The following is a 23,582-nucleotide window of genomic DNA, read 5'->3' on the forward strand; positions in this document are numbered from 1 at the left end:
TCACATGGATGGGGTTCCCACAGTAGGAAATTAAATTTGGTTCTCTCCTGTTAATCTGTGTTCCATCAATTTAATTCTTAGACCAGTGAGAAGAACCTTAAAGGGCAGAGGAAAAATGTTTCCTCCCCAATACTAGCAAATTAACTGTTTCACTTTTAAGATTAACAGGCGACAATGAAATAATATAGCAAAGACTTAATAAAGACTGATTAGCAGCTATTAAAACACATTTGTTTTTACACTGCATGTTTTTGGACTCTGCTTCATAAAGCCACTGAAAACGGGCGTTTCAAGTATAGGATTTCCAAGTATTTTTATAAAACAAATTAAAAAACCACAAACATCTTTGCTCGCAACAAATTTATGCACAAAAATGTAAAACACAATCCAACTGAACTTCTGCAAACCCATGTGTTTCCTCGAGGTTACTGAGGCCCGCCCCGCGGGCCTCGGAACCGCCCTCCCGATCCTGAGGCCCGGCCCACCGCGGGCCGTGGGCGGCCTCTCAGGCCTGAGACCTACCCCCACCGACTCGCCGCCCCCACGCCACTCCACGAGCTCAGCGGCCGAATCCGGACTCAGTCCCGGAGCTGGATGCGCACTCGCTGGCGACCATCCCGCCGGGCAGTGCGCTAGCCAGCCCGCACCTAGGAGGGGTCCTTCAGGCCTTCGGCCAGGTAACTCTCTTCGGGGTCCTTACGCGGTTGCGTAGCAGCCCTGAGGACGCGTGCTAAGGCGGAAGAAGAGTGCCGGCTGAGTGAGCCCGACTTGGCCCTGCGGTACCGAGCGGGACAGGGTCCGATGGGGGCGCGGGGCTGGAGAGCGACTGGCCACCGGCAGCCCGACCTGCGGCGCCCCGGGTCTCTCCGGTCCTGGCCTGGAACCCGCCCGAGAGAAAGAAGCCGCCCAGGCAGCGGTCTCAGCGTGTGGGAAGGAGGGCCTGGTCGGGGGAGAAAAGGGACGGTGGGTTCGCGCGGTGCAGGGGCGAGGGCAGACCAGCGTGATGGGGGGAGGGTGGTTTCCAGACCTAATGTGCCCCCAAAATATTGACTGAATGAAAGAGAGCTTGCCCACTAGGTCAGCAAGGACAGCGACAACCTTGGAGCGGTACGACTGGGTTTGGCTTTCCAACTCCTGGCTCCGGCTACAGAGGGGAAGTGATACTACCCAAGCATATGCCACTTCCCAGGCTCTGCTCTTGAGGCTGAAGGTACCTCGGTGAACAAGGCTGAGTTCTTAACTGAGCAATAGCACTACCATGGCACAGACAGGGAAACTGAAGGGTCCTCTTATTTTCCACCCCCAACCCGTGTGCACCTCTGTCATACCTCTTGCCACAGTAGACTCTGCCATCACTGTGTCTCCTACTCTCTGAGCCTGGAGCAAGGTCTGCTCGTGGTGAATGCTCAGGAAGCGTGAGTGCTGCTTCTGTGTTATCACAGCATTTCTGTTAGCTTGGCGTCTGGACTATGGCACGTTCTCAGTACTGTTTGCAAAGTTGTATTTGGGCATGAGGAGAGTGGAACAGAGCCAGAAATGATGTTACACCTAAGTGTTGGAACTGTGTGGCTGGCAATATCTCCACAGACAGGAAATGTGAGGATCAATGTTTGGGGTGGGCAGAACTTAAGAAACTGTTTTCACATGTTTATGCCTGTGTGGGATAGTATACTAGTCCAAATATCATAGGCAATTGCGTATCTGTGTCTGGCACTGAGGGAAGTGGTCTCCATGAAAGTACAGATTTGGCATCAGCAGCATATAGGAGGTACTTGAGACTAGTAGAGGTTTAATTTTTTAAAAAAAACTATAGAAGAGGGTCTGGGGAATGCCTGAACTGAGAGAGGAAAAGGCAGCTACTGATAGGATGAAAACTGAAGGGGAGGTGAGAGGCATGAGGCAGAGGATCAGGAATGAAGATTAGGTGTCTGACTGTGTGGTCTGTTATTCAGTGATGGGAACTCAGGCTTACAGAGCACTGTCTCTTTGCCAGACAATGTCTCATCGATCATGTGACATGGGCACTGTTTTTTGACCTTTTGACTCGTTACAAGTGAGAAAATTTTTGTATGTAAAACTTCAACAAAACTTAGAATACTGTCTGTCCAGGTAGGAGTAGGCAGTGTGGCCCTGAGAATAGCTGTAGTAAGGTGATGACATAGGGTGACCCACCTTAAGAGGATTTTGGTGGGGACAAGATTACAACCCTGTGGTTCAGCAAGTGGTGGCGAGGTTGATGATGAATAGAAAAGGATGTAAGTGGCCTTGGGCCCCTCTTTGATCAGCTCATTGTCCCCTGTCCAAGGAGAGGAAGAAGTAGATTGAGTTGAGGGGACTTCTCATTGCTTTAAAACTTTCTGTTCTTGATCTTCCAGATAGTGACAAGAACATCCCTTTGGTTGAGCCCCTGTCTACAGCCAGGAGCCAATGGCCAGGAATGGGGCCAAACCCTGTGAGCTGGACCAGGAGAAATATGATGCTGATGACAATGTGAAGATCATCTGCCTGGGGGACAGTGCTGTGGGCAAGTCCAAGTATGTTGCATGTTAGGGAAGGAGGGCCAGGCCCAGAGCATGTCAGGGTTAGTAGAAAAAAAAAAAACCCGACCTGGAGGCACAGAGGAGCATGGTTTCTACAGGAGTGGTAACAGAGTAAATGTGCCTGGATCCCAGGTGTGCATGGGGGAACAAAGGGAATCATAGCAGCAGCTGTGTGTATTGCATGGGGTCAGGGACAGTCAACAGGCCTGAGGAGGCAGAGCCTTTTCCATGAGTCCTGGCAGAAGGTGTGGGCCAGTTCACCCAGGAAAAGGAGTCCAGGGTGAGGAGGTGGGAACTGCAGTATTCCTGTATGTGGTTTGTGGACTGAGAGGTTGCAAGGTGGAGACAGTATGAATGGAGAGAGGAAAGTGCGAGAGGTGTGACCAGTAAAACCAGTGACAGGCTGATTAAAGGTGGTAAAGGTTCTTGAAGGACCTCAGTGAGATTGAGAGGAGTCGATAAAATTGGCAACTGACTGTAATCAGTACAAACGATTGGCTTATTCTTTTAATTGACTTCAGTGCCTCTGTGCACTCGTGGGGAACTCCCTACCAGGAAGGTTGACAGGTTTTGCAGCACTGACAGCTTGTCTCCAAGAGGTGTTTCCCACCTGTCTTGGACTGTTCAAAGCACACACCCATTCTGCAGTCACAGGATGAGGGTGACTTGCCCCTCACCAGATGCCTGGTTTAGTCACATCTCTCAGGTGCTCCAGATCCATCTGTTTTCCACCATCACCTTATATTAACATATTCTTGGACTCAAGTACCTGTGAATAATTCTCTGTGGGCTCTGGTTTTAGGCCATCTTCATGAATTCACTTTCACTCTCTGCTCCACCCACTACACACATGCTGCATTTCTAGTTCAGTGTTTTACAGTTACTAGGACCATCCTCAACAACATGCCTATACAATAAAAGTGAGGGTGAGTAGTAGTTTGAGGAGAATATGCACTAAATAACACCCCTTTTTCCCACCAAATTTTAGAACCAACAGAGAATAGGAATGGCAGGCAGGTAGAACAAACTGTCAGGTTAATAACTGATAGAGATATTGGAAAACAGCTTGGTATGAGACCCAAGGTGGCTTGCCCGCTAACTCAGTGCTACGCAACGCCCAAGTTCAAACCAGTCTCTTGTAAGCTTACCTGAAAACAGCAACGGAAACAGTAAGAATCTAAGCCATTAACAAGACAGCAGAGATTACCACAGCATTGGCCTCTATAGCCACAACATTTAGAAAACAAGCCAGTCCCCAGCATCCAACAGTATTGTCTTGTCAATGGGTTTCAGCCCTGGGCAAGTTTACTATGGATTCAGTGTGACCAAAGAAATGACCGTAGAACGTTCTTGGGGTGAAAGGGTTGAACCCAACTTTATTTCCACAATGGCAGGTCAATCACTAAAATCTCGTTCACTCAAAGCGAGTTTGCATGCAGCAAGCCGGTCTCTGCCTCTGGGCCTCTCGACTGCACAGCTGTCCTCTAGGCCTCCGTCCTTGGCACTGCCACCACTCCAGCCTCTGCTCTGCTCTCCTGCAGCCTTGCAGCCATGCCGTGTCGCCCAGAGCACTGGGCAGAGCTCTTTATATAGAGTCAATAGCAACGTATTGCCCACACATGTGTAGTGAGCTAGCCAACCAGGGCCAGATGAGAATTCTGGCCACAGGAACTTTCGTTTTTTTCCATAAGTATCTCAGGCAAAACATTGTCCCAGAAACAAAGACTACCATGAAAACTGTTTGAGGAAGAGAAGTGGGACAAAACATCTCAGTTCAGTTTCATGGGGACTCAAGAATGCTGAGCCAGTCTTCAGTGTCTCCAATTTGTGAATTTAAATTCAGCTGGGAGAAAGTTATCAAGAGCGTAATTAACACTATTCCCCGTATCTGGAGCGTTTCTATTTGTGCACAGCCTCAGCGCTACATAGCGGTTTTGAGGTGACATTGTAGTTTAGAAACTTAAGAGTAGCAGCAGCCGCAGTCACCAGGTCTTCTTTGAGGTGCCGTTCTGTCCACACAGCACGTCCATGCGTCTTCGTCCCGTTTCTTCCTTGGGCCTGTGTTTCTGCCTCCCTGAAGCCCTGCTGGCCGTGGGCTGATGATGTGGCTCCTCTACTGCTTGTGAACAGGTATTCTCGGACCTGGGCACTGACTCCTGGAATGGGCTCTTCCTTCATTCCTGCACGTGCTAGCTTCTGGAGCTGGACACAGAGAGATGTTCTCTGCCAACAACGTTTGACCCGGCCAGCTCATGATGTGATTGCTCTGCCTGGATCCCCTTTAATGGACATTCACTCAGAAAGTGCTGAGTACTAACAGGGTCAGACCCTGTTTTAGGTGATAGATAAGAGCCTCTCCCTGTGTACACACCGATGCCCTAAAGACTTGCCAGTACTCCATGTATTTTCTTCATATTTTCTATACCACTGGGTATTGCTGGCCCAGTTCTGAGAGGTACCTGTGCTCTTAATGTAGCTTCTTTCTCTGCAACTCAGGAAACTGTATCCTTCTTGGGGAGTTGTTCTCAGCTCTCCCAGGCCTTGCCTTTCTTCTTAGAGATTTCTTTGGACCCCAGGTGTTCTTTCTGCTTAATAACATGACATGGTCTATTCTGATTCCCTCTTTAATAGTTAGGTCAAGACGCACTGCCTTGTTTATTTGATAGCTATCTAACTTGGCCTTTAGGGTCTCATTTTCCCCTTAATCACTGTCCATCATTGTGCAAAAGTGCACACCCCATTAAGGCCTCATGGTGTAAATACAAACTAGAGTTGATGGGGGAAATTCATAAGCAGTAGATGCACAGTGTTCCCCATGTCCCAAGCTCGTGTCACCCCTAAGCTCCAGGAGTAGGTGGGCTGCATGCCTGTGGAAAGGGCCTCAGGAGAGGAATCTAACACCTCTAATGCTCTCGATATTTTTGGGAAAGGAGGCCAGGGACCATGTATGTGACTGTGTAGTGATGGGAACTTCCTGGGGTCCCCAGTGGGTACACCTGCTCTGCTTTTGAACTCAGGCCTGCCAAGCTGGCTGGCTGCTAAGTTACAGAAAGTTGAGAGGAAGTGAACCACCACAGCTCATTGTCTCTCCTCAATCCTGTCTTCCAGAGGTCAAGCGTTCCTTAAGAAAACCCCTCTTTGCCTTAGTTTTTATTCTTTCACTGCTCCTGCTCTGATGAGACAAGTTTCTTGTCCTCTGCTCTTCCTCCTCCACTCCTGAGCATGTGTTCTCTCAGAACTGTTCCAAGCACAGGTCTTTTTCATCACCCTCCTAACCTCTGGCTGCAGCAATTTCATTGTGTGACTTTTCTACTTCCACCCAAGAAGGTGGTGTATTTTCTTTATAATAAAGATGCTGTATCTTTTCAATTCTTAGTGAAATCCACCACCCTTTCTTAGTGGAATCTGCAGTTTAAATCTCAGAAGTATAAAGTCATTGCTAGATTATATCAAATTGACAGATAAGGAGTGATCCTCACAGGTGCAATGTAAAGTGAGTGGTTAGGCAGGCACATTTGTAAAAGTGACATTTGAGCAAGGACTTGAAGAAGCCAAGGGGACAAGCTATGCAGATATCTTGGGGAGGAGCATTTCAACAAGAGGAAATGGATAGTGATGGGAACAGAGGGAGCAACAGAAAGAATGGGAGAGAAGAGAGGAAATGGAAGAGTCAGTGGCAGAGCTGGAAATCTGAGGAGGCTTTGATCTCAATGAAATGTACAGCCATCAGGTGGTTTGACCAGAGGAGGGACTGCATTTGATTAGTTTTTTAACTGGATGACTGACCACATTCAGAATAGAAGACTTCTTAATAATCAATAGATCAAGTGGGGAAAAAAGTAGTAAGGTAATGACACATTTGAACAACACAATTATTGAGGTTGATCATTCAGGTAGAGAGAGAAAGCTGACACTTCCATAGTTAATTTTAATTTTGCATTTCACTGAGACGATGCTGAACACCTCTTTGCTTATTGGTGCTTGGCCACTTGGAGTTCCTCTTTTGGGAAGTGCCTGTTTAGGCCAGTTACCCATTTATTTGGATAGTTTATCTTTTTATTATTGACTCATAGCAACATCTTCATACATTCTGGACCTTCTAGTCCGTAGCTTTTGACTCCCATGGTGTATTTTGATGAACAGAAGCACTTAATTTTAATAAATTAATCTTTAAAAGTTTTTTTTGATTTTCTTCAACCTTCACTGAGATGTAGTTGATATTTAACAGTGTTAAGGTACACAGCATGACGATTTGATGTATATACATACTGCAAAATAATTACCGCAATAAGGTTAGTTGACACATCCATTGCTTCACATAGTTACCGTTTTTTGGTGTGTGGTAAGAACATGTACAGTTTACTCTCTCAGCAACTTTCATGTGTATATATAGTGCAGTATTGTCAACTTGTAGATACCATGCCATACATTAGATCTTATAACCGGAAGACGACCAACATCTCCCCATTTCTCTCTGCAATAGAATATTACTCAGCCATAAAAAGCAATGTGATCTTGCCATTTGCAATAGCATGGGTGGGGGGCATTATGCTAAGTGAAATTAGTCAGACATAGAAAGACAAATACTGTATAATATCACTTATACATGGAATCTAAAATAAATAAATACATAAATAAAGTTCATAGATACAGAGAATGCACTGGTGGTTGTCAGAGGCAGGCAGTAGGAGGGTGGGTCAAATGGGTGAAGGGAGTTCAAAAATAGGGTTGGTAATTAAGTCATGGGGGATGTAATATACAGCATGGCAACTATAGTTAATAATACTGTATTGTATATTTGAAACTTGCTAAGAGAGTAAATCTAAGGTTCTCTTCACAAGAAAAAAATTTCTGTAACTGTATGATAATGGATGTTAACTAGACTTACTGTGGTGATCATTTTGCAGTTAAAAAAAGGTCTTTCATCCTTTCTGAGTTAAATTTTTGTGATTGGTATGAGATAGGAATCCAGTTCTATTCCTTTCCATTTTTCCTAGCACCGTTTTTTGAAGAGAAAGTCCTTTCCCAACTGTGTATTCTTGGCTCCCTTGACAAATATTTTTGACCATGTATGTGTGGGCTTATTTCCAGGTGCTCTGTTCTTTTCCATTGGTCTCTGTGTCTGTTTTTATGGCAGTATCAAACTGTTTTGATTGCTACAGTTTGGAATACATTTCGAAAACAAGGCATCAGATGCCTCCAGCTTCATTCTTCTTACCTAAGATTGCTTTGGCTTTTCAGGGTCTTTTTCAATTCCATACTAATTCTGGGATTGTTTTTTCCGTTTCTGTGAAAAATCCAATTAGAATTTTGTAGTGAATTCTTGAATATATAGTTGGTTCTGGGTAGTATGGACAGTATTTTAATAATATTAATTCTTCCAATCTTTGAGCAATAGGATATCTTCCATTTATTTGTGTCTTCAGTTTCTTTTATCAATGTCACAATTTTCAGTGTATAGGCCTTCAGCTCCTTGGTTAAGTTTATTTCTATTTTATTGTTTTTTTATAGCATTATTAATGGGATTGTTTTTTTTCCAGATAGTTCATCGTTAATATGTAGAAATAATGTACATGCTGCTGCTCTGAACTTTAGTGTACAACTCTCTGTTTGAACCTGTTTTCAAGTCTTTTGGTGTTTACCTAGAGTGTAATTGCTGGGTCATATGGTAATTCTTTGTTCACTACAAGGGAAGACTTTCTCTCTCCTCACAATACTTCTGACACCAAATGTGTGGGGTTTCTACACCAAGCAATTTTCCAATTTTCTGCAGACATCAAGTGGTGTCCTACAGTTCAATTAGATTCTGGCACTACCTGGAGATAGCACAGCCACCCACGTTAAGGGCTCAGTCTCCCAAGACTGTCCCCCACTTCAGATGCCAATCACAAGTCCTGGCTTCCCATATTTCTGATTAACCAGTTATAATTCCCACCCTCAGGCTTAATAATTTGCTAGAATAACTCACAGGACTCAGGAAAGCAGTTTACTTGCTATTATCAGTTTGTTGAAAAGGATACAACTCAGCAACAGCCCCATGGAAAAAGCATGCAGAGCATGTATGTGGGAGGGGACAGAGCTTTATGCCCACTCCACATGCTTCACTCTCCAGCACTTGGATGTGTTCACCAACCCCACAAACTCTCTAAATCCCATTACTTAAGGTTTTTTGTGGAGATTCCACTATGTAGGCATGGTTGATTAAATCACTGGCATCAGTGAGTGAACCTCTAACCCTCTCCCATTCCTGGAGTCCCAACATTGGAAGTTCCAACTATGCAGTCACAAGATGGGGTCCTCCTGGCATCCACCCATCCTCTCCTCGAGAGTCATCTCATTAGCATATAGAAAGACACTTCTCACTCCTGAATTCAAGAGTCTTAGAATTTCTTGTGTTAGGAACCTAAGACGAAGTATCATAACAAAAGTTGCATCTGTCACTCAGAAATTTACAAGGGTTTTGGGAGCTTTGTGTCAGGAACCAGGCTAACATACTTAAACCAAATATATATTCCTTATTATGTCATATTGTTTTTCACAGTGGCTACACCATTTTACATTCCCACCAGCAATGTACAAAAGTTTCAGTTTCTCCATATCCTTGTCTATGCTTGTTATATTCTGTCGTGATAACAGTCATCCTAGTGGGTGTGAAGTTGTATTTCATTACAGTTTTGATTTACAGTTCCCCAAGAACTAGTAATGCTGAATATCTTTTCATGTGCTTATTGGCCATTTGTAAATTTTCTTAAGTGAAATGTCTGTTTGAGGCCTTTATCCATTTTTTTATTGGGTTATTTTTTTTCTATTGTAGAAGTTCTTTATATTTCCTGTGTATTAAACCCTTATGAGATATATGATTTGCAAATATTTTCTTCTGTGAGTTATCTTTTTACTCTCTTAATAGTGTCCTTTGATGCATAAATTTTTTATTTTGGTGAAATCCATTTTATCTATTTTTCTTTTATTGTCTGTGCTTTGGGGTGTTACATTTAAGAAATCTGTGCCAAAGTCAAGGCCATGAAGATTTGTTCCTATATTTTCTTCTTAGAGTGTTATAGTTTCAGCTCTTCAGTTTGGGTCTTTGATCCATTTTGAGTTAATTTTTGTATATGGTGTAAGGCAGGGGTTCATTCTTTTACATGTGATATACAGTTTTCCTATCACCATTTTCTTAAATACTGTTCTTTCCCATTGAACTGCCTTGCACCATTGTCAAGAATCAATTAAACATATATGTGAGGGCTTATTTCTGCACGCTCTATTCTATCTTTTTGGTCAGTGGGTCCATTTTTATGCCAATATCACACTGTTTCAATTGCCGTAGCTTTGTATTAAGTTTTGAGTTCAGGGAAGTGTGAGTCCCTCAACTTTATTATTTTTTCACAAGACTATTTTGGCTACTTGGTATTCAAATTCCATATGACTTTCGGGATGTGTTTTCCTATTTCTGCAAAAAACGTCATTGGGATTTTGATAAGGATTTCATTGTAGATTGCTTTGGGCAGTATTATGTAGCTAACAATATTAAGTCTTCAAAACCATCAACACAGATGTCGTCCCATTTATTTACATCTTGCTTAATATCTTTCAACAATGTTTTACAGTTTTACTGTACAAGTCTCAGGTCTCATTGGTTAAATTCCCTTTTCATTTTGTTCATTGCCAGTATATAGCCATACAGTAGATTTTTTGCAGATTTTATACCTTGTAACTTTGCTGACTTTATTAATTCTAACAGTTTTTTTGTGAATTCTTTAGAGTTTTTTACATACAGAATAATGTTATCTTTGAACAGAAATAATTCCCCTTCTGCCTTTCCAGTTTGAATGCCTTTTATTTCCTTTTCTTGCTGAGGTGTTTGTGTTGGGAACTTCTGGTAGCTGGTGTAATAAGTAAAGAATATGCAGATCACGACTGTGAATAAGGTGACACAGCCACCGCAGCAGGGAGCTCCCCCTGCATCTGAACTCCCACTTTAGAGAAGTGAAAACCTCAGGGTCACTTTGACTGAAGGTCCAGTTTTAATGCAGCCACACAAAGAAAGTTAATTCACAGTTTTATTACTTTCAGGTCCCAGAAATGAAGGGTGCAGTGCACAAAGGGAAGGGCAGTCCCCCATCCCAGGAGCCGTAGCACAGGGTGGCAAGTACCTAGTATTGATAAGCTTTTCGTGGGCTCAACTGGAAAGCAAAACAGGAACTTACATTGGAATCCTAAGCTCAGGTCCTTATCTAAATGTACAGGCTCTGAGTGTGAGAAGGGTCGTCATGCCGTAAAATGCCTAAGCAGCAACTCAAAATAGCTATCTTCACATCACAGTGTGCTGGCCAGAACTTCCAGGACTATTTTGAATAGAAGTGGCCAAAGCAGGCATCCTTCTCTTGTTTCTGATCTTAGGAGAAAAGCCTTCAGGCTTTCACAGTTGACTATGGTGTTTGCTGTGGGTTTTTCATACATGGTCTTTATACTGTTGAGGAAATTATTATTCTCAGGTTACTTAGTGTTATCGCTATGAAATGGTGTTGGTTTTTGTCAAATGCTTGTTATGCATTTATTGAGATAGATATATAGGGTTTTTCCTTTATTCTATTAATATGATGTGTTTGATTAATTTTCTTAAGTTGAACCATCCTTATATTCCAAGAATAAATCTCCCTTGCTCATGGTGCATAATCTTTTTCATATGAATTTGTTTTGCTAGTTTTTTGTTGAGGATTTTTAAACCTATGTTCATAAGGGATATTGGCCTATAGTTTTCTTTTCTTGTAATGTTATTGTATGGCTTTGGAATCAGGGTAATGCCGAATTCAGAAAAAAATTAGGATGTGTTCCCTCCTCTTCAATTTTTGGAAAAAGTTTGAGAATGATTGCTATTAATTCATTAAATGCTTTGTAGAATTCACCAGTGAAGAGCTCCAGTCCTGGTCTTTCTTTGTAGGAAGTTTTTGAATACTGATTCAATCTCCTTACCTGATACTGGTCAACTCAGCTCTTCTGTTTCTTTTTGAATCTGTTTGGTAGTTTGTGTGTTTCTGGGAATTTGTGCATTTCATCTAGGTTAGCCAGTGTGTTGGTGTACAGTTGTTCATGGTATTCTTTTGTAATCCCTTCTCTTCCTGTAAAATTGATATTACTGTCTCCAGTTGCAGTTCTAATGTTTGATCACTTGTGTCTTCTGTCTCTTTTCATAGCCTAGCAAAAGGTTTGTCAATTTTGTTGCTCTTTTCAAAGAACTAACTTTTGGTTTCATTGGTTTTCCTCTATTGTCTTTCTATCCTCTTCTTTATCTCTGCTATAATCTCTATTATTTTCCTTCTTCCACTGGCTTTGGGTTTAGTTTTGGGTCTAGTATCTTAAGATGTACAGTTAATGTTATTGACTTGAGAGCGTTCTTAATTTTTTAATGTGCATGCTTATGGCTATAAATTTCACACTTCTTTCTCTCCATGCTTAAGTTTTGGTATGTTTGCTTTCATTTTCATTCTTCTTAAAGCATTTTCTCTTTTTTTGTGTGATTTCTTTGACCCATTTGTTGTTTAAGACTGTGTTGTTAATTTCCACATATTTTTGAATTTTCTGATTTTCCTTCTGTTATTGATTTCTACTTTAGTTCCAATCTTTTGGAAAAGATATTTTGTATGATCTCAATCTTTTTAATATTATTAAAACTTGTTTTGTGTCCTGACCTGTGTTCACTTGAGATGAGTGTATATTCTGCCATTGTTGGATGATGTATTATGTGTATATCTCTTAGATCTAATTTGTTTATAGTATTGTTCAAGTGCTCTGTTTCCTTGTTATATCTGGTTGTTCCATCCATTATTGGAAGTTGGGTATTAAAATCTCAATATGTCATTGTGAAACCACCTGTTTTTCCCTCTAGTTGTGCCAGTGTTTGCTTCATATATTTAGGAAATATCTTCCAGTTGAATATATCTTTTCAACTATAATTTTGTTTATAATTTCTATATCTTCTTGATAGATTAAGATGTATATATTTTATCAATATATAATGTCCTTCATTGTCTCTAACAACTTTTGTGACATAAAGTTTACTTTGTCTGACTATACTATAGCTATCCCAGTTCTCTTTTGAATACTATTTGCATGGAAACTTTTCTTCCCTGTTCCCTTCTAAAAGTCTTATAGTTTTACATTTTACTTTTAAGTTTGTGATTAATTTTGAATTAACTTTTGTTTAAGGTGAGGGATTGGGGTAAAGGTTTATTTTTTTGCTTATAGATATTCAGTTGATCCAGCATCATTTGGCTATCCTTGGATATAAAAGGCTATCCTTCCTCCATTGAACTGCTTTTGCACCTATGTTAAAAAATAAATTGGCTGAAGTTCTGTGGAACCATGTCTGGGTTCTTTCTTTGTTCCATTGATCTGTGTGTCTACCCTCTGCCAGAACCACACAATTTTGACTACTTCAACTATATAGTAAGTATTAAAATCAAGTAGACAGATTCTTCCCACTTTATTCTTTTTTTTTTTTTTTTTTATTGAAGGGTAGTTGACACACGGTATTACATTACATTAGTTTCAGTGTACAACATAGTGATTCAACATTTATATACATGACAATTCTAGGTACCAGCTATCACCATACCAAGCTGTTACAATATCTTGACTATATTCATTATATCCTGGTTACTTATTATTTTACCATTGGAAGTGTATACTTTTTTTTTTTTTTTTTTGGTGAGGGCATCTCTCATATTTATTGATCAAATGGTTGTTAACAACAATAAAATTCTGTGTAGGGGAGTCAATGCTCAATGCACAATCATTAATCCACCCCAAGCCTAATTTTCATCAGTCTCCAATCTTCTGAGGCATAACAAACAAGTTATTACATGGAGAACAAATCCTTACATAGTGAATAAGTTCTTACATGGTGAACAGTACAAGGGCAGCCATCACAGAAACCTTCGGTTTTGCTCATGCATTATGAACTATAAACAGTCAGTTCAAATATGAATACTCATTTGATTTTTATACTTGATTTATATGTGGATACCACATTTCTCTCTTTATTATTTTTAATAAAATGCTGAAGTGGTAGGTAGATACAACATAAAGGTAGAAAACATAGTTTAGTGTTGTAAGAGAGCAAATGTAGATGATCAGGTGTGTGCCTGTAGACTATGTGTTAATCCAAGCTAGACCAGGGCAATAAAACATCCACATATGCAGAAGATTTCTCTCAGAACAGGGGGGGTGAGGTTCTAAGCCTCACCTCTGTTGATCCCCAATTTCTCACCTGATGACCCCCCTGCGACTGTGCCTGTCTTAGGTTGTTCCTCCCTTGAGGAATCTTACCCGTCTCTGGCTAACCAGTCATCTTCCGGGGCCATACAGGGAAATGTGAAGTTGGTAAGTGAGAGAGAAGCCTTATTGTTTGAAATGGTTAGCTTTTTATTTCTTTGCATATTTATGCCCTGTAGCTTCTATGCCCAGCATTTGTCTTGAGGTATCTTTACCACTTGGAAGAATTATGATACTCGGTAAATTTGATATGAGGCACAAATTCTATTTAAGGGTTGTAATTAGGAAGGAAGAAGAAAAGCTATAGAAGTAGCAGGCAGCAGAAAACATGGGAAGATTGATTATTTCTTTGACATATCTTCTTGTAGAGTAACTTCAGCATGTATAGGTTTTAAGCTACTACTTAAATTGCACACACACATTAACATAATAGGAGTACAGTTACATAACCAAAGCATACCTGTAATTATCAGCCATCTCCAGTGAAACCAAGAAAACCAGTTAGGCACCTTAGGCATTTGTGAAAACTTGTCTATGATATGGTGGATATTGTCCAACTGAACTTGAACAGTCTGAGAGAAATCAGACAAATTAAAACAACCCATTCCTGGGGAATGTTCACATCCCTTATGTTCTTTTAACAGTAAATAGTCTGTAGTCGTAAGATTTTGGAGCGCTACAATTTGCACTTCTCCTAATTCTTGATTGAGTTCCAACGTATAGATCCAGTCAAATTTGTTGTTTTACTGTATGCACAGGCCAGCTTAGATATCTCCTTCCTCATTCCCATGGCAAGTCCAGGAACTGGTGGGATGAGTGCATCTACAGCTGTAACAGTGCATGGATCTTTCTTGGGGTTTTTTGATGACCATCTTCTGGCATGAGTCTTCCAGAGAGTGCTGATGTTGGAAGTTCTTTTTCATATCGTATCTTAGTTCATTTTCGGGGTAGCCCAATTAGGCTTTGATCCTCTGTATAAACACAGACCCTTTGCCTACACTTTTATATGCCCTTTATATTCTTGTGTAGAACTCATTGGAGGTTACCACACAGGAACTGCCCTTTTTTTTTTTTTTTTGGTATCACTAATCTACACTTACATGACGAATATTATGTTTACTAGGCTCTCCCCTATACCAGGTCCCCCCTATAAACCCCTTTACAGTCACTGTACATCAGCATAGCAAATGTTGTAGAATCACTACTTGCCTTCTCTGTGTTGTACAGCCCTCCCTTTTCTCCCACCCCCCCATGCATGCTAATCTTAATACCCCCCTTCTTCTCCCCCCCTTATCCCTCCCTACCCACCCATCCTCCCCAGTCCCTTTCCCTTTGGTACCTGTTAGTCCATTCTTGAGTTCTGTGATTCTGCTGCTGTTTTGTTCCTTCAGTTTTTCCTTTGTTCTTATATTCCACAGATAAGTGAAATCATTTGGTATTTCTCTTTCTCCGCTTGGCTTGTTTCACTGAGCATAATACCCTCCAGCTCCATGCATGTTGCTGCAAATGGTTGGATTTGCCCTTTTCTTTTTTTTTTTTTTTTTTTTTTAGATAATTATTTTTTATTGAAGGGTAGTTGACACACAGTATTACATTACATTAGTTTCAGGTGTACAACACAGTGATTCAACATTTATATACATGATAATTCTAGGTACCAGCTATCACCATACCAAGTTGTTACAATATTTTGACTATATTCCTTATGCTATACATTACATCCCGGTTACTTATTTATTTTACAATTGGAAGTGTGTACTTTTTTTTGGTTGTTGTTGTTAGGGCATCTCTCATATTTATTGATCTCATGGTTGTTAACAATAATAAAATTCTGTATAGGGGAGTCAATACTCAATGCACAATCATTAATCCACCCCAAGCCTAATTTTCGTCAGTCTCCAATCTTCTGAAGCATAACGAACAAGTTCTAACATGGAGAACAAATTCTTACATAGTGAATAAGTTACATGGTGAACAGTACAAGGGCAGTCATCACAGAAACTTTTGGTTTTGCTCATGCATTATGAACTATAAACAGTCAGTTCAAATATGAATACACATTTGATTTTTATACTTGATTTATATGTGGATACCACATTTCTCTCTTTATTATTTTTAATAAAATGCTGAAGTGGTAGGTAGATACAACATAAAGGTAGAAAACATAGTTTAGTGTTGTAAGAGAGCAAATGTAGATGATCAGGTGTGTGCCTGTAGACTATGTGTTAATCCAAGCTAGACCAGGGCAATAAAACATCCACATATGCAGAAGATTTCTCTCAGAACAGGGAGGGTGAGGTTCTAAGCCTCACCTCTGTTGATCCCCAATTTCTCACCTGATGACCCCCCTGCGACTGTGCCTGTCTTAGGTTGTTCCTCCCTTGAGGAATCTTACCCGTCTCTGGCTAACCAGTCATCTTCCGGGGCCATACAGGGAAATGTTAAGTTGGTAAGTGAGAGAGAAGCCTTATTGTTTGAAATGGTTAGCTTTTTATTTCTTTGCATATTTATGCCCTGTGGCTTCTATGCCCAGCATTTGTCTTGAGGTATCTTTACCACTTGGAGGAGTTATGATACTCGGTAAATTTGATATGAGGCACGAATTCTATTTAAGAATTCGTTGTAATTAGGAAGGAAGAAGAAAAGCTATAGAAGTAGCAGGCGGGAGAAAACATGGGAAGATTAATTATTTCTTTGACATATCTTCTTGTAGAGTAACTTCAGCATGTATAGATTTTAAGCTACTACTTAAATTGCGCACACACATTAACATAATAGGAGTATAGTTACATAACCAAAGCATACCTGTAATTACCAGCCATCTCCAGTGAAACCAAGAAAACCAGTTAGGCACCCTAGGCATTTGTGAAAACTTATCAATGATATGATGGTTATTATCTAACTGAATTTGAATAGTTTGAGAAAAATCAGACAAATTAAAACAACCCATTCCTGGGCACTGTTCACATCCCATATGTTCTTTTAACAGTAAATAGTCTGTAGTTGTAAGATTTTGGAGCGCTACAATTTGCACTTCTCCTAATTCTTGGTTGAGTTCCAACAGTATAGATCCAGTCAAATTTGTTGTTTTACTGTATGCACAGGCCAGCTTAGATATCTCCTTCATTCCCATGGCAAGTCCAGGAGCTGGTGGGATGAGTGCATCTACAGCTGTAGCAGTGCGTGGATCTTTGTTGGGGTTTTTTGATGATCATCTTCTGGCATGAGTCTTCCCGAGAGTGCTGATGTTGGAAGTTCTCTTTCATATCGTATCTTAGTTCATTTTCGGGGTAGCCAAATTAGGCTTTGATCCTCTGTATAAACACAAACAGACCCTTTGCCTACACTTTTATATGTCCTTTATATCATTGTGTAGAACTCATTAGAGGTCACCACATAGGAACTGCCTTTTTTTTTTTTAATCATTAATCTACACTTACATGATGAATACTTTGTTTACTAGGCTCTCCCCTATACCAGGTCCCCCCTATATACTCCTTTACAGTCACTGTCCATCAGCGTAGCAACCTGTTGTAGAATCACTACTTGTCTTCTCTGTGTTGTACAGCCCTCCCCTTTCTCCCACCCCGCTATGGATGCTAATCTTAGTACCCCCCTACTTCTCCCCCCCTTATCCCTCCCTACCCACCCATCCTCCCCAGTCCCTTTCCCTTTGGTACCTGTTAGTCCATTCTTGAGTTCTGTGATTCTGCTGCTGTTTTGTTCCTTCAGTTTTTCCTTTGTTCTTATATTCCACAGATGAGTGAAATCATTTGGTATTTCTCTTTCTCTGCTTGGCTTGTTTCACTGAGCAAAATACCCTCCAGCTCCATCCATGTTGCTGCAAATGGTTGGATTTGCCCTTTTCTTCTGGCTGAGTAGTATTCCATTGTGTATATGTACCACATCTTCTTTATCCATTCATCTATCGATGGACATTTAGGTTGCTTCCAATTCTTGGCTATTGTAAATACTGCTGCGATAAACAGAGGGGTGCACTGATCTTTCTCATACTTGATTGCTGCATTCTTAGGGTAAATTCCTAGGAGTGCAATTCCTGGGTCAAATGGTAGGTCTGTTTTGAGCATTTTGATGTACCTCCATACTGCTTTCCACAATGGTTGAACTAACTTACATTCCCACCAGCAGTGTAGGAGGGTTCCCCTTTCTCCACAGCCTCGCCAACATTTGTTGTTCTCTGTCTTTTGGATGGCAGCCATCCTTACTGGTGTGAGGTGATACCTCATTGTAGTTTTAATTTGCATTTCTCTGATAATTAGTGATGTGGAGCATCTTTTCATGTGTCTGTTGGCCATCTGTATTTCTTTTTTGGAGAACTGTCTGTTCAGTTCCTCTGCCCATTTTTTAATTGGGTTATTTGTTTTTTGTTTGTTGAGGCATGTGAGCTCTTTATATATTCTGGACATCAAGCCTTTATCGGATGTGTCATTTTCAAATATATTTTCCCATACTGTAGGGTTCCTTTTTGTTCTATTGATGGTGTCTTTAGCTGTACAGAAGCTTTTCAGCTTAATATAGTCCCACTTACTCATTTTTGCTGTTGTTTTCCTTGCCCGGGGAGATATGTTCAAGAAGAGGTCACTCATGTTTATGTCTAAGAGGTTTGTGCCTATGTTTTCTTCCAAGAGTTTAATGGTTTCATGACTTACATTCAGGTCTTTGATCCATTTTGAGTTTACTTTTGTATATGGGGTTAGACAATGGTCCAGTTTCATTCTCCTACATGTAGCTGTCCAGTTTTGCCAGCACCACCTGTTGAAGAGACTGTCATTTCGCCATTGTATGTCCATGGCTCCTTTATCAAATATTAATTGACCATATATGTCTGGGTTAATGTCTGGATTGTCTAGTCTGTTCCATTGTTCTGTGGCTCTGCTCTTGTGCCAGTACCAAATTGTCTTGATTACTATGGCTTTATAGTAGAGCTTGAAGTTGGGGAGTGAGATCCCCCCTACTTTATTCTTTCTCAGGATTGCTTTGGCTATTCGGGGTCTTTGGTGTTTCCATATGAATTTTTGAACTATTTGTTCCAGTTCATTGAAGAATGTTGCTGGTAGTTTCATAGGGATTGCATCAAATCTGTATATTGCTTTGGGCAGGATGGCCATTTTGACGATATTAATTCTTCCTAGCCACGAGCATGGGATGAGTTTCCATCTGTTAGTGTCCCCTTTAATTTCTCTTAAGAGTGACTTGTAGTTTTCAGAGTATAAGTCTTTCACTTCCTCGGTTAGGTTTATTCCTAGGTATTTTATTTTTTTTTGATGCAATTGTGAATGGAGTTGTTTTCCTGATTTCTCTTTCTGTTGGTTCATTGTTAGTGTATAGGAAAGACACAGATTTCTGTGTGTTGATTTTGTATCCTGCAACTTTGCTGTATTCCGATATCAGTTCTAGTAGTTTTGGGGTGGAGTCTTTAGGGTTTTTTATGTACAGTACCATGTCATCTGCAAATAGTGACAGTTTAACTTCTTCTTTACCAATCTGGATTCCTTGTATTTCTTTGTTTTGTCTGATTGCCGTGGCTAGGACCTCCAGTACTATGTTAAATAACAGTGGAGAGAGTGGGCATCCCTGTCTAGTTCCCAATCTCAGAGGAAATGCTTTCAGCTTCTTGCTGTTCAATATAATGTTGGCTGTGGGTTTATCATAGATGGCCTTTATTATGTTGAGGTACTTGCCCTCTATTCCCATTTTGCTGAGAGTTTTTATCATGAATGGATGTTGAACTTTGTCAAATGCTTTTTCAGCATCTATGGAGATGATCATGTGGTTTTTATCTTTCTTTTTGTTGATGTGGTGGATGATGTTGATGGACTTTCAAATGTTGTACCATCCTTGCATCCCTGGGATGAATCCCACTTGGTCATGGTGTATGATCCTTTTGATGTATTTTTGAATTCGGTTTGCTAATATTTTGTTGAGTATTTTTGCATCTACGTTCATCAGGGATATTCGTCTGTAGTTTTCTTTTTTGGTGGGGTCTTTGCCTGGTTTTGGTATTAGGGTGATGTTAGCTTCATAGAATGAGTTTGGGAGTATCCCCTCCTCCTCTATTTTTTGGAAAACTCTAAGGAGAATGGGTATTATGTCTTCCCTGTATGTCTGATAAAATTCCGAGGTAAATCCATCTGGCCCGGGGGTTTTGTTCCTGGGTAGGTTTTTGATTACCGCTTCAATTTCGTTGCTGGTAATTGGTCTGTTTAGATTTTCTGTTTCTTTCTGGGTCAGTCGTGGAAGGTTGTATTTTTCTAGGAAGTTGTCCATTTCTCCTAGGTTTCCCAGCTTTTTAGCATATAGGTTTTCATAGTATTCTCTAATAATTCTTTGTATTTCTGTGGGGTCCGTCGTGATTTTTCCTTTCTCGTTTCTGATACTGTTGATTTGTGTTGACTCTCTTTTCTTCTTAATAAGTCTGGCTAGAGGCTTATCTATTTTGTTTATTTTCTCGAAGAACCAGCTCTTGGTTTCATTGATTTTTGCTATTGTTTTATTCTTCTCAATTTTATTTATTTCTTCTCTGATCTTTATTATGTCCCTCCTTCTGCTGACCTTAGGCCTCATTTGTTCTTCTGTTTCCAATTTCGATAATTGTGACATTAGATCATTCATTTGGGATTGTTCTCCCTTTTTTAAATATGCTTGGATTGCTATATACTTTCCTCTTAAGACTGCTTTTGCTGTGTCCCACAGAAGTTGGGGCTTAGTGTTGTTGTTGTCATTTGTTTCCATATATTGCTGGATCTCCATTTTGATTTGGTCATTGATCCATTGATTATTTAGGAGCGTGTTGTTAAGCCTCCATGTGTTTGTGAGCCTCTTTGCTTTCTTTGTACAGTTTATTTCTAGTTTTATGCCTTTGTGGTCTGAAAAGTTGGTTGGTAGGATTTCAATCTTTTGGAATTTTCTGAGGCTCTTTTTGTGGCCTAGTATGTTGTCTATTCTGGATAATGTTCCATGTGCACTTGAGAAGAATGTATATCCTGTTGGTTTTGGATGTAGAGTTCTATAGATGTCTATTAGGTCCATCTGCTCTACTGTGTTGTTCAGTGCTTCCGTGTCCTTACTTATTTTCTGCCCAGTGGATCTATCCTTTGGGGTGAGTGGTGTGTTGAAGTCTCCTAGAATGAATGCATTGCAGTCTATTTCCCCCTTTAGTTCTGTTAGTATTTGTTTCACATATGCTGGTGCTCCTGTGTTGGGTGCATATATATTTAGAATGGTTATATCCTCTTGTTGGACTGAGCCCTTTATCATTATGTAGTGTCCTTTATCTCTTGTTAGTTTCTTTGTTTTGAAGTCTATTTTGTCTGATATTAGTACTGCAACCCCTGCTTTCTTCTTGCTGTTGTTTGCTTGAAATATGTTTTTCCATCCCTTGACTTTTAGTCTGTACATGTCTTTGGGTTTGAGGTGAGTTTCTTGTAAGCAGCATATAGATGGATCTTGCTTTTTTATCCATTCTATTACTCTATGTCTTTTGATTGGTGCATTCAGCCCATTAACATTTAGGGTGACTATTGAAAGATATGTACTTATTGCCATTGCAGGCTTTAAATTTGTGGTTACCAAAGGTTCAAGGTTAGCCGCTTTAGTATCTTACTGCCTTACTTAGCTCGCTTATTGAGCTGTTATATACACTGTCTGGAGATTCTTTTCTTCTCTCCCTTCTTATTCCTCCTCCTTGATTCTTCATATGTTGGGTGTTTTGTGCTGTGCTCTTTCTAGGAGTGCTCCCATCTAGAGCAGTCCCTGTAAGATGTCCTGTAGAGGTGGTTTGTGGGAAGCAAATTCCCTCAGCTTTTGTTTGTCTGGGAATTTTTTAATCCCACCGTCATATTTGAATGATAGTCGTGCTGGATACAGTATCCTTGGTTCAAGGCCCTTCTGTTTCATTGTATTAAATATATCATGCCATTCTCTTCTGGCCTGTAGGGTTTCTGTCGAGAAGTCTGATGTTAGCCTGATGGGTTTTCCTTTATAGGTGACCTTTTTCTCTCTAGCTGCCTTTAAAACTCTTTCTTTGTCCTTGATCTTTGCCATTTTAATTATTATGTGTCTTGGTGTTGTCCTCTTTGGATCCTCTCTGTTGGGAGTTCTGTGTATTTCCCTGGTCTGTTTGATTATTTCCTCCCCCAGTTTGGGGGAAGTTTTCAGCAATTATTTCTTCTAAGATACTTTCCATCTCTTTTCCTCTCTCTTCTTCTTCTGGGACCCCTATAATACGGATATTGTTCCTTTTGGATTGGTCACACAGTTCTCTTAGTATTGTTTCGTTCCTGGAGATCCTTTTAATCTCTATGTCAGCTTCTATGCGTTCCTGTTCTCTGGTTTCTATTCCATCAATGGCCTCTTGCATCCTATCCATTCTGCTTATAAACCCTTCCAGAGTTTGTTTCATTTCTGCGATCTCCTTTCTGGCATCTGTGATCTCCCTCCGGACTTCATCCCATTTCTCTTGCGTATTTCTCTGCATCTCTGTCAGCATGTTTATGATTCTTATTTTGAATTCTTTGTCAGGAAGACTGGTTAGGTCTGTCTCCTTCTCTGGTGTTGTCTCTGTGATCTTTGTCTGCCTGTAGCTTTGTCTTTTCATGGTGATAGGAGTAGTTTGCAGAGCTGGGACGAGTGACGGCTGGAAGAACTTCCCTTCTTGTTGGTTTGTGGCCCTCCTCTCCTGGGAGAACAGCGACCTCTAGTGGCTTGTGCTGCGCAGCTGCGCGCAGACAGGGCTTCTGCTTCCTGCCCGGCTGCTATGGAGTTAATCTCCGCTGTTGCTGTGGGCGTGGCCTGGCTCGGGCAGCTGCTCCAAAGTGGTGGAGTCGCGTTGGAGCAGGAGCGGCTGGGAGGCTATTTATCTCTGTAAGGGGCCTCCCTGCTCCCTGCAGCCCAGGGGTTAGGGTGCCCAGAGATCCCCGGATTCCCTACCTCTGGATTAAGTGTCCCGCCCTGCCCCTTTAAGACTTCCAAAAAGCACCCGCCAAAAAAAAACAACGACCACAAAAAAAAAAAAAAAAAAAATTTTTTTTAATTAAAAAAAAAAAAGTGGCCACTCGTTTTTCTTTATTCTCCAGCGCCAGCCTCAGGCCTCTGCTCACCGGTCTTGCTGCCCTGTTTCCCTAGTATTTGGGGCCGTATCCCTTTAAGACTTCCAAAAAGCGCTCGCCAAAACAAAACAGAAAAAAAAAAAAATGGTCGTGCGCTTTTCTTATGTGCTCCGGCCCCCAGCCTCCGGTGCCCGCTCACTGTTCTTGCTGCCGTTTCCCTAGCATCCAGGGCCCCCTGGGCACGCACTGTGTCTGCGCTCTGGCCCGGATGGCGGGGGCTGGGTGTTCGGCAGTCCTGGGCTCCGTCTCCCTCCCGCTCTGCCTCCTCTTCTCCCACCGGGAGTTGGGGGGATGGGCGCTCGGCTCCCGTGGGGCCGGGGCTTGTATCTTACCCCCTTCGCGAGGCGCTGGGTTCTCTCAGGTGCAGATGTGGTCTGAATATTTTCCTGCGTCCTCTGGTCTTTATTCTAGGAAGGGTTGTCTTTGTTATATTTTCATAGATATATGTGGTTTTGGGAGGAGATTTCCGCTGCTCTACTCACGCCGCCATCTTCCGCCCCTCCCCCACTTTATTCTTTTAAAAATTGTTTTACCTATTCTAATTCCTTGCCTGTCATATAAATGTTATAAGGTCTTGCCTATACCTATAAAACATCTTGCTGGGATTTTAATAGACATTGCATTAAGCCTAGCAATTTTG

General features: G+C 41.1%; 1 protein-coding gene across 15 annotated transcripts in view; it reads left to right on the forward strand.

Annotated features, from left to right (window-relative positions):
• The first annotated feature begins 454 nt into the window (after nucleotides 1-454).
• The window catches only part of RABL2B (RAB, member of RAS oncogene family like 2B), a 35,443-nt gene continuing 12,315 nt past the window's right edge, over nucleotides 455-23,582 (forward strand). For 4 of the 15 annotated variants that reach the window (XM_057508359.1, XM_036906809.2, XM_057508360.1 and 1 more), the window contains exons 1-2: nucleotides 2,396-2,534; nucleotides 12,786-12,986. Coding sequence is in view for 7 of the 15 variants with exons in the window: in XM_036906805.2 (XP_036762700.1) it covers nucleotides 2,428-2,534 (107 nt within the window). In the remaining 8 variants the exon portion in view is untranslated. Of the gene's footprint in view, nucleotides 964-1,077; nucleotides 1,211-2,375; nucleotides 2,535-12,785; nucleotides 12,987-23,582 lie in introns of those variants that run through there. The other 11 variants (XM_057508356.1, XM_036906805.2, XM_036906802.2 and 8 more) reach the window with 11 other exon arrangements.

Source organism: Manis pentadactyla, chromosome 10, assembly GCF_030020395.1.
Source record: "Manis pentadactyla isolate mManPen7 chromosome 10, mManPen7.hap1, whole genome shotgun sequence".
In the NCBI taxonomy this organism is placed as follows: Eukaryota; Metazoa; Chordata; class Mammalia; order Pholidota; family Manidae; genus Manis; species Manis pentadactyla.